At 50.7% G+C, this 15,345-nt stretch overlaps 1 protein-coding gene and 1 long non-coding RNA gene across 6 annotated transcripts in view; one reads left to right on the top strand and one right to left on the bottom strand.

The window, feature by feature from the left end:
- Positions 1-1,069: 1,069 nt before the first annotated feature.
- On the bottom strand, positions 1,070-14,437 carry TGIF2 (TGFB induced factor homeobox 2). 5 transcript variants are annotated; one of them, XM_058685517.1, is made up of 3 exons: positions 14,312-14,437; positions 10,426-10,651; positions 1,070-2,081 (listed from the first exon to the last, which is right to left on the bottom strand). In XM_058685517.1, the coding sequence occupies exons 2-3, from the start codon at positions 10,615-10,617 to the stop codon at positions 1,560-1,562; spliced, it is 714 nt and encodes a 237-aa protein (XP_058541500.1). In that variant the 5' UTR covers positions 10,618-10,651; positions 14,312-14,437; the 3' UTR covers positions 1,070-1,559. The 5 variants fall into 5 exon arrangements, with proteins under 5 accessions (XP_058541500.1, XP_058541498.1, XP_058541502.1 ...); XM_058685515.1 differs by lacking the exon at positions 14,312-14,437 and adding an exon at positions 14,078-14,247; XM_058685519.1 differs by lacking the exon at positions 14,312-14,437 and adding an exon at positions 14,172-14,246.
- A 62-nt stretch (positions 14,438-14,499) lies between these two features.
- Positions 14,500-15,345, top strand: part of LOC131485715 (uncharacterized) — a 48,944-nt gene continuing 48,098 nt past the window's right edge. Inside the window, exon 1 of the long non-coding RNA XR_009248974.1 lies at positions 14,500-14,916. This is a non-coding gene — a long non-coding RNA (uncharacterized LOC131485715). The remainder of the gene's footprint in view (positions 14,917-15,345) is intronic.

The following is a 15,345-nucleotide window of genomic DNA, read 5'->3' as shown; positions in this document are numbered from 1 at the left end:
TTGTGTCTGACTTGGCAACTTCAGGAAACTACAGGCTGGGGGCTCCTGACTGGTCTTTTGGCCCAGTAACAATGTTATTCGGAACAAAAATATTTTGGCTAATAATAACCTAGGATTAGTGTTTCTTAGGATATATAAAAAGATGGGGCATATTGCTGTTGAATGCTGTCAGCAGTGAGACAGCAAAATAAAAAATGGGGAGCAGGGAGAAGAGTAAGACCAACTATGATTTGTTTCACTGTGAAGTTCAGGGCAGAGGCCTCTGCAACTCCAATTTAAAAAAAAGGTGCAACACAAAGACACAGTGAACAGGCTTCATAACCGATTTCCAGCCCCAGCCTCCTTAAAAGGCAGTTCCTCAGCAGCTGGGGGCACCATTCCTTACTTCTTCCAGGAATAGTTTCTTGCCACCATCGTGGGAAAAGCTGCCCACTTGAGTCGGCTACAGGGCTTCCTGACCAGTAGATGGCTCACTTCTCTCCAAGTAGGAGCTACCGGGAGCTTTTGACATTCTGGTCCCACTAATCCAAGTTCTTAAAGGTATTCAAAACTCAGGCTGCAGGGCGAAGCTTTCAAGGATAAAGAAGGGGAAAACATTAAAGAGGAAAAAAAAAAAATCAACAACCAAAAAACCCACTGCCTTGGTCTAGCTTACTTCCCCCATTCCCCAAAATATAGTAAAAAAAATAAAAATAAAAATAACCCCCCCCCCCCCAAAAAAAAACCCACCTCTCTGGTTTTATCATCCTTCTCTGCTCTGTGCTTAGAAGGTTTGGTCAGATTCTCTGTTGGACCCTCTCTTTATACTTAAGAAGGCTTTATTCCCTTCTGTGCCTGATGCAGAAAAGCCAAAGCCCCAGATTTTTTTTTTCTTTTTTTGGTAAATCAAAACAACAATACAACAATGTTTTGGAATTGAGAGTTAGCTGGTCCCCAAAATAAAAATACTCCTTCCTTGTAAAACACCAGTTGCAGTGGTGCATGGTTCTCAGTTCATCAGACTCCATCACGCAACACACTCACTCCCCACACCTGGGCTAACTACTCCATTAATGCAAACCCCAGCAAAAAGGGAAAAATAAACACAAAGTTTAGTGAAAACCTAAACATTCAACTGGAGTCAGTTCTGTTACATCTTCTGGGTTCCTCTTCTCTTTTGTTCACACTTACGAACTTGGAATGTCCACACTTGGCTTAACAAAAAAGAGGCCCAGCTCAGGGGCATAGGTCTGAATGTAGTAGGTTTCCTGTGCCCAGCCTAGGAAAGCAGGCTGGAACAAAGGTGTCCTGGGCATTCTCTGGAGAAGCAGCAGCAGCACCATGCCTGTCTCCGATCTCAGTCTCATCACTGAGGAGGCCTGGAGAAATGGCAGTCAGCAGAGAGGTCCCCATTGCAGTGCAGTGACACCAGCTGGCATCTCCCTGCTGAAGACCTCTGGACAGAGGAGATGACCCCGATGTTTGGCAGTGATCCAAAGAAAACCCTCTGTATGAAAGGGAACCAAAATGGAAACCCAGGACAGCTGGCTCGAGCCTCGAGCACCCCTTTTGGCAGATGCCTACTTGGGGTTTTCAGAGACTAAGGGGATAGGAGTGTGCAGTAAGGGGGGTGATGGGTCCTGCTGCTTCTGAAGCTCCATCTCAGCAGCCCTCTGTAGCGCCACCTCCACCAGCAGCTGGAAGCTACTGAAGTCCTCCTTGTCCTGCTCTGGGGGTGTGGGCGGTGGTGTGTTGAAGAGTCCACCTGTGGGGCTTCCGGCTTCAGCCCTGGTCAGTAGGGTAAGTGTGTTGCCAGGGCTCACCAGGGGCTTCCGAGGCTCCAGCTCCCCTTGTGGGAAGGGGGCTGCTGGCTTTTCCCCCTGGCCTGGGTGGAGTGGCATGGAGCACACAGACAAGGAGAGCACATTGGTGGGGGCCGGTACAGACACAGCCAGCACTGAGGGGCTGCTGCCACGGGGCAGGGCCACATCTGAGGCCTTACCCCCGCGGCGAGAGATGGTGAATTGGTTGGGGTCTTTGCCATCCTTCCGAAGCATGTCTGGTAGAAGCCGCCGCCGGGCGTTGATGAACCAGTTACATATCTGGAATGCGTAGGAGTCTGTGGTCAGTTCACTCAATCAAAACCAGCTATGAAGCACCTAAGTTCCTAGCCCCAAAAAAACACAGCAGCCAAACAACAGAGACACAATCCCAGCCCTCAGACACATTCGTGTTAGGAATTGAGTATTGAAGTCATCATACAAGTGAATATAAAATTGCAACTATGATTCAGCCAATGAAGGGAAGGTCCAGTGGAGGGGACAATAATGGGAAGACCCGATCTAGTCTTTGGGGACTCAGGATAGAACTGACAGAAGCAGGCAGGGCTTATCCCACTGGCCAGAACACCAGGAGAAACCACTAAAGGGCCTCAAGAGTGGCCTGACCTACATTTCACACTGTAGATTCTTCTCCTGACCCTTGTCTCTTCTTCCAGTTTATCAACAGATATTCACCAAGCAAGCACCAGCTGCTATAGGGGGCAAAGACAGGAACCTTCTCCCCCTTACCTCCTATGTGCTGGGATATTGGGAACTGTGTGGGCTGCAGTAATGCCTAACATTACTGTTTACTGAATGGATCAAAGGCCCAGCTTTCCTTAGGGCTCCTGTACCAGTTTCTTTCTACCCCTGCTTATCACCTTTCTCGGCCCATCCCCAGGACAAGCCCCTGGGTACCTTCTTTCTGTGGACTCTATCTGCCTCTACCCAGCCAATCGGACAACCACCTATGACAGGAGCTGGTGCCTGCAGTTGGCATGGCTCCTTGCCCAGCAGGCTGCAGCTGTACCCATTCCACAGGTGCAGGGACCACTAGGCTCCTGGCCCTGTCAGGCTGGGAAAGATCCTGGTCAGGACAGATCCAGAGCCTTGTGGCTTCTCTTTCCTCTCCATTCCAGCCTGGTGTGGGGGGATTTTCATTCATTTTTCTTCATCTCTATGGTCTTCCCAGTACACGTGAGCACACACACAACACAAGTCATCAGCGACACTGGCTGACCTGAATGCTCTACAACTGCAGGGGAGCCCCAGAGAGAGGTAAGGCTGAACAGCTGGGCGTGGCAAAGGAAAGGAACAAGCACCTTTGATACCAAGTATCATGCCAGCCATCTCACTTGTGTTATGTTTTTTTTTTTTTAACGTTTATTTATTATTGAGAGACAGACACAGAGTGTGAGCAGGGGAGGGGCAGAGAGAGGGGGAGACACAGAATCCGAAGTAGGCTCCAGGCTCCGAGCTGTCAGCACAGAGCCCGATGTGGGGCTCGAACTCACGAACTTCGAGATCATGACCTGAGCCGAAGTCGGACGCTTAACTGACTGAGCCACCCAGGTGCCCCTCACTTGTGTTATGTTTAATCTGCATACAAGCCTGGAAGGCAGTGAGCAGTGTCCCTGAAGTACTAAAAAGGGAACCAAACTCTTGAAAAACAAAGAATTTGCCCAAAGTCACACAGGCTCCAAGTGTAGAGCCAGGTCTCCTGGCTTTAGGGCCCCTACTGCTGCTCTTACTGTGCTTTGCTGTGCCTTACCAAACAGAACAGATAACTGAATAATCATGATCATAATCCTAAAACCAATCAGGTGCTGTTCTGAACATTTCTCATCTAATTACTCATTTATTCTATAGCTTATGAGACAGATTCTGTGATGATCACTTTATTTGAACCAGTGAACAGAAGCCCTGATCAGAGAGGGCTTCAGTAACTTGCTCAAGGTCACCAGTTTGAAGGCTGGACTCTGTTTCAAGCAATCCCCACTGCCAGGTGAAGAGACCGAAGCCTTCTCTGCTTGCTCAGATGCTACCATTTCTGCATCCTGCAGCTGCCTTCCCTGCTACCTGTGCTACCAGAGGATACTGAGCCTGCTCACCTTAGCTCTGCATGCAGGGGAGATGGTTAGGTCACAGTGACCTGGGTCAAGTGAAGTAGGGATGAGCATTTCTGTTGAGAAAGCAGTCTTGGGGAGGGGAGCTTAGGCGTTTACTAGCAGCTGTGTGGGCACCTAGCCCCTAGCTGCGCCTCCCATTTTGGCTTAGAATTCTGGGAAAAGAACAGCAGAAAAACACCCCCCACCCCCACATATACTTTTCCACATGCTCACCCTGGTCCACAGAAAACTTGGCAGCATACTGTCTGTTTTGTCTTCTCATCCGATAGAAATGCACAGCTGAGGGGGGCCAGGCAAGGGCAGGACGCCTGAGTGCACCACTAGTGCCAGCTGTGAGGGTAGGCTATCAGGATTCTCTGTAGCCCCTTCCAGCTGCCCAACCCATGCCCAAGTCAGGAAAAGAGTGTATTTGGCTTGCCCCCACTCAAGGTCCTTGGGGAGTTGGTAGGGAGAATGCCAAGGTGAATTCTGTCATTGATATGGCACAACACAGGCTGGGTGCCTGAAAGCCTCTCTCTACCATAAAACAGGGCCCTATCTGAAAGCCTGCTGTCCTGCCAGTATTTTTTTTTTTTTTTTTTTTTATCAGTGGCTGGGATGAAGAATGTGGGAGGAATCACTGTGGCAAATGGGAGTTGAGGGGGGGAGCACCAGGAAGCTGATGAAGGCCATGAGGATCAGAGGAGGGCCTTTGAAGAAGGCAACACAAGTGCTTTAATTTTAATGTCTTTTCAACTGTGAAAGAAACAAAAGGGAGTAAGTGAAGGGCATGGAAAAGACCTTCCCTAAACATCACTGTACCTTCAACATGTGTTGTGACCACCCATACCCAGGTGTTCTTAAAGTCATGTGGCTATCAGAATCCCCTTGAGGGGGACTTAAAAAAGTAACTATCTTGGGGTGCCTGGCTCACTCAGCTGGAAGAGTATGCGACTCTTGATCTCCCGGTTGTGAGTTTGAGCCCCACATTGGGTGTGGAGATTGTTTTAAAAAACAAACAAAACAAAAAAACACTATCTCTCATCTGCTCTATAGATCCAGTGATGGTGGCAGGATCAGGAATGTGTTTTTATTTTTATTTCTTTTAATGTTTATCTTTGAGAGAAAGAGAGTGCGAGCGCGCGCGAGCGTGGGGGAGGGGCAGAGAGAGGACTCAAACCCACGAACCAGGAGATCATGACCCGAGACAAAGTCTGCCGCTTAACTGACCTAGCCACCCAGGTGCCCCAGGAATGTGTATTTTTAAACAAGCTCCCCCAAGTTCTGCTTCCCCGGGCTCGGGAACCAATGGTTTAACCTCCCCCCTCCCTCACCCTCCCTCCAGCTTTGGGAAAGGCTTCTCTTAGGAAGCTGCATTTGAATGGAGTCCTAATGGACTTCAAGGAATGGGGAGCTCAGCTGACCCCATATTGGTGTCTTTTTTTTTTATACCAATTACATTGGTAGTTAATTACACTGAATTCTTAGTTCACTAAATATTGTCTTCCCTCCCCACAGGACCCTACCCAAGGGCAGGGATAGTGCCTGTTCTACCAGTTTCCAGCACACAGGACAATCCCATCAGTAATAGAGTGAAACAGTGGGGCCTGAGCCCCCTCTGCCAGGTTACCCTTCCCTCCCCAATAGGCAAACGGCCCCTGAGAACAGTCAGAAACCACAGCAATAAAGTGGGCTTATAGGGTGTCACAGGGACCAGTGAAAACCCTTCAAAAATGACTTTTTTTTTTTTGGTCTTACCCTCCCAACTGCCTAGCCCCAGGCCAGTACCAGCAAACCAGTTAGTTAAATGACTCATTGACTTGCTAATGAGATTGCTCCTGGGCCAGTTAAAGGAGACAATCAAAAGAGCTGTCCCCAGGGAGAGAGAAAACAAGCTTGGCAAAATGCTGATGCTTGTTGAAGCCAGGTGATTGGTACCAGGAGTGCATTAGAATATTCTCTTTTGTGGATATTTGCAAATGTTCTTAATAAACAGCAAAATTTTTAAAATTAAATATAGGAAAAAGAGATGCCTCCAGGGACTTAAGGCAATTTTTCCCAATTGAGGGGCCCCTACATTTCCTTACTTTTGAGGTCCTGCCTGTTGACATTTCCAGGACTTCTTCATTTTCCATCAATTCAACAATTATTTACTGAGCACCTACCAGATACCAGGCATTGAGCTAAACACTTGGGATCCAGTGATAAGTAAGACTTGGCGTCTGGAGTTTGGTGTGTTCTAAAAAGCAGTTATAGTTCATTGTCCAAATGTTGACTCAGTCCTGGTACTGTGGGAGCACACATCTCCTTTGAGGGTTGGGGGTCTCCCTGGTCAGTAGTGGGAACAAAGTGGTCTGGGGTACTGATCAGTGGGGCATGAATATGGGGGGAAGGGATGAGGCCCGCTCTGCAGACACGGTCAAGTAATATTGTCATTAGGTTGGTAAGACTCATTGAAGGGTTTTAAATAGAGTGACAAGTGGTGTAGGAAAGCCATATTATAGAAATATTTAAGGGGCGAATGTTTAGGATTTGGTGATTGACCAAATGAGCTGAGAAAGGGCAGTTGAGGGGAACCCCTTAGAAAGGGCAGGAGGCAGCTTGGAGAAGCTTTCCAATCGAGAAATCTGAGGTGCCTGTAAGACCACCAACCAGAGGTGTATGGATAGGGGCCATTTGGGATTCATGGTATAGTTTCCACCAAGGGCCACATGGTCCCCACTGCTCCTTAACTCTCAGCATGACTCTAGAGCAGGGAGGCCACCAATGGAACCTTTCCCACCAGAACACGCCAGGATCCAGGTGCCCTTCCTCAGAAGTTTCCAAAAGCAAATCCTTGCCCCAGACCTGTATTTCTCTAAATGGGATCAGGGATATATCCTCCAGGGATCCACTAGTTCTCACAAGAAGGTTTAACTTTATGTTTCCATTCTGATCTCCAGTAGGAGCACCATGGCCTCTGGTAATCCAGACTTGCTCAACTCCAGAGTCTGTGCTTTTTTCATACTACAACACCACAGCCCAGTCAGCCAAACACCATCCCTACCTACCGTTTTACATTAATGCAGTTAGAGTCTCATTGGTTTGATATTTATTTACTTTGGAAAACTGGTTATTTTACAATTTATAGGAGCAAAAGCAAGAAGTTTTTTTTTTTTTTAACCCAGTTTTATGTTTGTATGTGCTTAAACGATAATGATAATAAAAATGTTTCAAGTCAACATGACAGGAGGAAGCGGGTCCATGAAAAAGAACTTCTTTAAAAGAAACTGGCATATTACTCAGATATAAGAAACAGTGACCCTGACAAAAAGCAATTTCAATACAATATGATGTGTGGTTTGACAGCACAGGTATGAGGTGTACCAGGAATACACAGCAGTGGCCTCAAAGCCAGGCAAAGAATGCTTTCATGAGGAAATGCTTAAATGGAGTGTGCCAGTTCAGAAAAGTCAGGAAGAAGCCACAGTAGAAGGCCCAGAGGCACAGAGGTCCGAAGGTTCACAGGTCTCAGAGAAAGGAAGGACTGAGAGATGAGGCTGATGAGCTCTTGAGTTTAGACTCTATCCAGAGGATAATGGGATCCATGGAGTGTATGACATAATCAGATTTATACTTGTGTGTTCAAGAGAATGGGCTGAGGGGAACATTTCTCTACTTGTTAGATGTTAGATAAGATGCTGTCCATTTCATGAACCGATTAGTAAACCCAATTCATGGGGCGCCTGGGTAGCTCAGTCAGTTAAGCATCAGACTTTGGCTCAGGTCATGATCTCACTGTTTCATGAGTTCAAGCCCGCCTCGGAGTCTGTGCTGACAACGTGGAGCCTCCTTGAGATTCTCCCTCTCTCTCCCCTGCTCAAGCTGTCTCTGTCTCTCTGAAAAATAAACTTAAAAAAAAGAGAGAGAGAGAGAGGTGAGAATGGACTGAGGGAAAAAGGCTGGAGGCAGAAGACCAGCAAAGAGCCTATCTAAGTAATCCTGGTTCTCAGGTTCCAGCCTTTGGCCTGTGTTGTTCTACATCTCGTAGTTCAAGTCCACTTCTTCTGGGAGGCCTTTTGAAGCTCCAGACTGGCTTAGAAGCCCTGCCTGGGTCTCTGCTGCCTTTGTCCCAGCAGTGATCACTTTTTGCAAACACCAATGGCTAGGTCTTCCCTAAATTTCCCATCCTAGACTAGATATTCCTTGAAGGTAGGGATGTGTCTGGTTACTTTCTGGGATCTCAACTGTAGTTGGGAGTGCTCAGTGGTATACCATGAAATACTAGGCACTGCTACTAGACATGTGGGGTCAGTCCAAGACCTATGATCTAGGAGAGATGAGGATAAGAGCAGAAACACCCACTCTGTGCTCACTTCACAGTGAGCCTTGAATTCGTCTTCTCCGTTCCTCCCCCTTATGTGCTATGAAAGTGCCAACAATCATCTCCCTTTCTCAGTTGAGGAAATGAGGCTCAGGAAAAGGCAGTGGACCTGGCCAACGTCCAGGCTTCCTCTTGTGGAGAAGATGGAATCTGAGTCAGGGTCTGTAATTCTAGAGCCTTTCTTGCAGACAGACTCCCATTAACCACTACCCAGAAAGTATAAAGTCAGGTGACAGGAGTTCTAAGGGCTGAATACTCACCATGAGGCATCATGGAGGAGGGATGGGAGCTGGGAAGAGATGGGAGGTTCAGAGTAGAGTCAGGGAAGGAGGGAGAGACAGCATCATAGATTGAAGTAATAGGCTAGGAAAAGACAGAGGTAGAACAGGTGGCAGAGGAGCTTAGGGTGAGGCTTAGCTGGCTCATGACGGAAGCACTGGGGTCCAGTGGGGTAGGGGGTGGGCCTTCGTTAGGCTGAGGGACTGCTCTGTGTCTCTCAGGTAGGTGAGAGCCAAACTGGAAGCAAAGTAGTGGTAGTCCAGGGTGTCCTGCCTCAGCACTTTGAAAACAGAACCACACCTACATATCAGCAGTTGGGGCAGTTCAAAAGAGATAATACCTTGCACTCTGACAAAAAGTAGATAACACAATTTTCAGATACGCTCATGTGCAAGGTTTACAAAGCACTTACTTTGTTTCTCTCTCTTTTTTAAAGTTTATATATTATTTTGACAGAGACAGTGCGAGTGGGGGAGGGGCAGAGAGAGAGAGGGTGACAGAGAGAATCCTAAGCAGGCTCCGCACTGTAAGCTGGGAGCCTGATTCGGGGCTTGAACTCAAGGAAACTGTGGGATCATGACCTGAGCCAAAACCAAGAGTCAGACACTTAACTGACTAAGCCACCAGGTGCCCCTATTTTCTTTCTTTCTTCTTCTTTTTTTTTTTTAAAGATTTTATTAAAAAAATTTTTTTTAACGCTCATTTTTAAAAATTTATTTATTTTTTTTAACGTTTTATTTATTTTTGAGACAGAGAGAGACAGAGCATGAACGGGGGAGGGGCAGAGAGAGAGGGAGACACAGAATCGGAAGCAGGCTCCAGGCTCTGAGCCATCAGCCCAGAGCCCGACGCAGGGCTCGAACTCACAGACCGCGAGATCGTGATCTGAGCCGAAGTCGGACGCCCAACCGAGCCACCCAGGCGCCCCAACGTTCGTTTATTTTTGAGAGAGAGAGACACACACACACACACACACACACACACACACACAGAGTGCAAGCAGGGGAGGTGCAGAGAGGGAGACACAGAATCCAAAGCAGGCTCTAGGCTCTGAGCCGTCAGTGCAAAGCCCAACATGGGCCTCCAACCCATGAGCTGTGAGATCATGACCTGAGCCGAAGTTGGATGCTTAACTGACTGAGCCAACTAGGTGCCTCAAGATTTTTGGGGCACTCTCTCCCTCTCTCTCTGCCCTACCCCCGCTCGTGCTCTTTCTCTTTCTCTCTCTCTCAAAAATAAATAAACGTTAACAAAAATTTTTTAAAAATTTATTTTTAAGTAATCTCTATACCCAACCTGGGGCTCGAACTCACAACCCCAAGATCAAGAGTCGCACATTCCACTGGCTGAGCCAGCCAGTCAGCACTTTCACATCCAATTCTGAATCTGCTCCTTATTAACAATTCAGGCAGGGGAAGATTCTAATCCCCACTTTACAGATGAGAGAAATCAAGATGTCTACAGCTCCTATGTAGCAGAACTGGGTTTTGAACCCAGAACCTCTGAATTCTCTGCCCTTTCCTTGACCGTGATCCCAACTCATTTTTTAACCACACTGCAGACCACTAGCTGCCTTTTTACAACCAAGTCACTATCCAAACACTGCTCTGGGGCTGGAGGCCAAATCCCAAACACTCAATGCCTTCTAGCCTTCCCATGGCCTTCATTGTTAATGACATCAAGACTTTAATAATGACGCCTTGCCTCTTCAGAACTCTCCAAAACTGATATCTAGCTCAAGGACTTCATGTCACTGTCTTCCCGTGGGGCAGGGAGGGGGAGGGGGGTGGAGGTAGTTCCTATGGGGTCACAAAGTGCATTAGTGACAGGGCTTAGACAGGACTAGAACCCAGGTCTCCCGCTGCTTGCTTCTTACCTGCAGCACTGACAGGTTGGTCTGTCCAGAAAGGCTCAGCTTCTCCTGTTCTGAGGGGTAGGCGTTGTAGCGATGCAAGTACAGCCAGTCCCGGAGGATCTTCACTGACTCTTTGGGCAGGTTCCCTCTGCGCTTCCTCTTGCCTGCCAGGGAGAGGAGGCCTTCATCCTCACCCAGATCACTGTCTGACATGGTGTCTAGGGGCTAGGCTGGACCTTGGGCAAGCCTGGAACAAGTGACAAAGGGGATGGGGACATTATTACCACACATTGCCTCTCACCCTTTCCCTGTCCCCAAACACATCATTATTAGAACTTGGGACACCAGAAATGGGGGAATAGCAAATCAAAGTCTCAGGCTATACTATGGCCTGGGCAACCTAGAAGGGATGAGTCCAAGATGCCTCCATTTCATGGGGCCAGTAGATGACTACTGAAGTAAATGGCAGCTTATTAATAAGCAGTACTGGACTAGAAATAATTATAGCTACCACTGGAGTCTGTTTTCCATGCTCTGTACTGAGCACTTCACACTTATTATCTCATTCAATCCTCACAAAGCCCTTGTTAAGAGAGATACTACTATTGTCATTTTATAAGTAAGATAACCAAGGCCCAGAGAGAAAGCCCTTAACTTAAACAGGTGCCATGAGATCCAGTAATTTCACTCCTAGGCATCTTCCAAAGAGAAATGAAAAACTTATGTTCACACAAAGCCTTCAACAGAAATGTTTACAGCAACGTTACTCGTAATAGCCAGAAGGTGGAAACAACCCAAGTGTCCATCGACGGAGGAATGGATAAGCAAAAATGTAGTCCATCCACACAGTGGAATATTATTTGGCCACAAAAAGTTGCTAAGTCCTGATCCACATTACAGTGTGGATGAGACTTGAAAATATGCTAAGTGAAAGAAGCAAGTCACAAAGAACACATATGATTCCAACTTAATGAAATATTTAGAAGAGGCTGGACGGGAAGAGAAGGATGATAGCTAAAGGGGTATGGAGTTTCTTTTTAAGGTGATAAAAATGTTCTACAATTGACAGTGGTGGTAGCTACATAGTTGTGAATATACTAAACCATTACTTGTGTGCTTTAAATGGGTAAGTTGTATGGTATGGGAGTTACATCTCAAGAAAACTGTTATGAAAAAAAAAATTACAACTCCAGGATATGGTATGGAAATATGGTTTGGACCAAGGTTTGCCACCATCACCAACCAACTCCTCTCAGACCTCCGAAGTCTATACCATCTTGCTGCCCAGGTCTGGAAAGTCTATTAATCACCATGTCCCTACAGCAATCCACATAACATTTACTGCACCTACTGTGTACCATGCAGAGAAGAGTGTTGAGTCATCCCTATTGGTTGTCTCAGACATTCTCCTTTGTCATCTAAGCCCCTGGCTTGGTCCATGAATCAACTCCTCAAAAATTCAGATAAATGAGCAAGGCTGGGCTCTGGTTTTCCCATCTTGGCTATGTGACCTTGGCAAGTATGCTCTCCTCTCTGGGCTTGAGCCCCCTCTTCACCTGTCAAATGAAGGAAGTTGTTTCCCTAGACAACCCAACTCAGTTGCTCATCCCCCTGACAAACTTCTTGTTCACACATGCAAAAGAGATTTACATTTTAAAACCAAAAGTTCCAGGGCAAGCTAATGCCAGAATCTGGAGGCTCCTCCCTCCTCAGCCTTTTAACAGCTACCCAGCAGGCTGGGCCAACAGACTCTGGCATCTCCCAGGTTTTGTTTCCTCGACTTGGGCCAGAGCCCAGATATCTGGGCTGGCTAGGCCAGGCTTTCGAGGGAAGGGTCTACCCTCCCAGCCAGGCCACCTGGAGGTGAGACAGGCATTGGTTAGAGGTGCCACTCCTCAGAGAACACCAAGGGCAGGCTGCTTTCTAAAGTCAAGTTTCTGAGGTCTAGCTGGCTAGGGCAGCTGGGATCTGGGCTCGGGGATGCAGCTCTGGCAAGCTATGAGAAATTTACTCAGGGTTATCTGTACAAATTCCACCCTGGCTACCAGCCAAGTCCCAGTCTGCAGGGTTCCCGAAGTGGCCCACAGAGATGACCCTTCAGTCTACACAGACCTCTCTCCACTGGTGTCCTGCACTCCAGTTTACAATCCCGGAGGTTCCAACATACACTGCCCCCCACCCCCAACGAGACAGACACACACGCCCTCACCACCAGGCAACCTTCTTAACAGCGCTGAGATAACAGGCACCAAACCATCGCTGAGCTCCTACAACCACCATGATTTTCACCGACAAACACAGCACCCACATAGTTTACTGAATCCCACGTCCAGCACGAACAACTGGTACCCACGACACAGCCCAATTCCTGGATACATGCCTACCCACAAACTCCAACCGACCCGCCCACCCACGAACTCTGGGGAAACTCCAAACGTCATCACACCAGCGATCAATTCTTACCCCAACTGGCCTGTGGCAGCACCCTCACGACACGACACCGGGTGCACCCTCCTACACACTCCACGACGCCGACCTGCGGCCACTCCCGAACGAACTTTCTGACAACTCCCACAGCTCGCCCCGACACTCCCCCGGCCGCGCACTCAAGCTGCATTCCCAGCAGTTCACACAAAGCGCGCAGCCTCCCCCGCGGCCCAGACCTAGTCGGAGCACATGGCTCCCGGGGCGGCGGGGAATCGGCCTGCGCTAGGGGCGCCTGCACCCCTCAGCCCCCTACCCCGCGCCAGACTCGGCACCCCCGCTTCCCCTCGGACCCGAAATGTGGTGGGGCGGGGGCTCTGGAAGAAAGAAAACTCACGTGTCTGTCCCGGGGCAGGAAAAAGTTTGGTTCCCACCCCCTTCCCCCGCCGCTCGGCGCTGGCTGACTCTTCGGGGCGCGGGGATGGCCGAGCCTGCGCGCTCGGCTTTGTGCTCCGAACTCGGCCCGGAGGGGGAGGGGAGGGGGCTGGGCTCCCACCTCCGCACCGCCCCCCCCCAGCCCTGCGCCCAGACTCCATGTTGGCCGCCCCCTGCCCGGGAGACTGCGAGCTTCCCCAGCGGGAGGCTCGGCTCACGCTCGGCTGGCCCGAGGGTCCGGACGCACACAAACTTTCTTCGGGTCGCCGGCCCCACGCGCCTTGCTTCTTTGGCCCGCCTGGGAGTGACAGATGCCTCCGAGACAGACTTTCCTTTGTTCCAGGAAAGGGGAACTCGCGCGGGCTCCCCAGCCCCCCAGCCCCGAGCCCTTCTCGCTGCCCCCACCCGCAGCTGTCACTCTCGACGGCCCCCACCTCGGCTCGGCCGCGGCGGGGGGTGGGGGGGCACTGCCGGCGGTTAGCAACGTGCACTTTTTAAACCAAACAAACCCGCCCCCCGCGCGCTCACCCCGGCCCGGGGCAGGGGCGGCCCTCTCACAGGCTGGGATCGTAGGGAGCTGGGCCCCCCAGAAGGGCCCCGAGAGAGCTTCCAACCGGGGGGGAATGGGACAGTCCCCCCCCACCGGCCCCCGCTCGCACCCCGCAGTCGGGGCTCACAAACACCTGAGCTCACACACCCACACTCAAGCGCCAGGACGACGCCCCCTCCCCCGCCCGGCCGAGAAAAAGAAACTTTCCAAGTTGTCCGCGCGTCCCCCGCCCGCCTCTGTCTCCCTCCTGCGCCCCGCACTGACTTTTCGGAGCGGCTTTTCCGTCCACGCGGCCCCGGGCTTGGCCCCGGGCGTCCTGGCAGGGGGCCGGGGGGCGCCGGGAGAGCGCGCCGCGTACCTGCCGGGCCTGACACTCGGCCTGACAGCTCGCGGCTGGAAAGCACCTCGCGGCCTGACGTCAGATCCCCTCTCCTCCCCCCCCCCCCCCCCCCGCGCTTTCCTCGCCCTCCCCCACCCGCCGGGAGGGAGAAAACAAACTTTGTGCGGAGCTCGGCGAGCTACGCCCACCTCCCGCGGGGCGGGCTGTCGGCGGCCAGGGGCTTCGTCCCGCCCACCGCTCCCGGAGGGGGCGGGGCCGGGAGGGCACCTTCTTCCTGCGCCCACCCCCACCCTCAGGAATGCCACATGGCCTCTGAGGAGGAGTGGTGGGAACCCTTCCTCCGGAGAGTCCGCTTGGGGGCAGGAAGTGGCCCGTTCCTTCTTTCGTAGAGCGTTTCCGGAGCGCCTACTGTGTGCTCGGCGCTGGGAGTGCGGGCCGTTACGGAGGGGAGAAGTCATGCAAAACCTGACGCGTGTGGGAACGCTCCCTCCGCCACATCTCCCCCCGGCGGTGGAATTGTTCCCATTGCACCGAGAGGAAACTGAGGCCCGGTTAGTCCGGGGATTTCCTCCTAGCTGGTGAGGACCTGGCTCTGAATGCGACGCCTCTTCTGCCCTCAGTGGCCGGTAGAGTCGGGTAGAAGGCTGCCTGGGACACAACCCCAAAGCACGTAGCTCCTGGGTCTAGGACACGAGTGGCGGCCAAAGGTAAAAACAGCGCTTAAGGAGTGTTTGTAACACAGCGATGGCGAGCGAGACCCCTGGTGTGTACCATCCCGACTAATCCTTGGGTTATGCGGTTGGTCCTGTTAACGAATCCGCTCCTGGTTTACCCATGAGCTGCAGAGGCCTCTAGACTTGGCTTCTTGTCACACAGTCAGCTAGTGTCATTCAGCCCAGGAGGCTCGGACAGCGGAGCCCAGCCCTTTGCCCACTGAGGCAGACCACCTGACTGGAAACCCCCAGCAGTGCTCGCTGGTTTCTCTTTCCTCTGTCCACCACTCCCAACCCAGCGTGTTCCTTTTGGTATTCTCCAGCGGCGCCAGCACTCTCTTCTCTGTGCTTTGCTGTGTACCACAAAGTGAAATGTGAAGTGAAATGCCTGTTGACCGGACCCCCTTGGCTTTCCCACCAGACTTTGTATCCCCCAGAGCGCGGCAGCACGGAGTCAGCCTAAATCTGGGCAAGGCCTT

This window comes from Neofelis nebulosa, chromosome 9 (genome assembly GCF_028018385.1).
Source record: "Neofelis nebulosa isolate mNeoNeb1 chromosome 9, mNeoNeb1.pri, whole genome shotgun sequence".
Taxonomy (NCBI): domain Eukaryota; kingdom Metazoa; phylum Chordata; class Mammalia; order Carnivora; family Felidae; genus Neofelis; species Neofelis nebulosa.
This window is presented reverse-complemented; position numbering and strand designations above follow the sequence as displayed.

Coding starts and splice junctions, on each gene's coding strand:
- TGIF2 (XM_058685517.1), bottom strand. CDS start 10,617: ATGTCAGACAGTGATCTGGGTGAGGATGAAGGCCTCCTCTCCCTGGCA. Junction 2,082..10,425: donor CCAACCTGTCAGTGCTGCAG/GTAAGAAGCAAG, acceptor TACGCATTCCAG/ATATGTAACTGGTTCATCAA.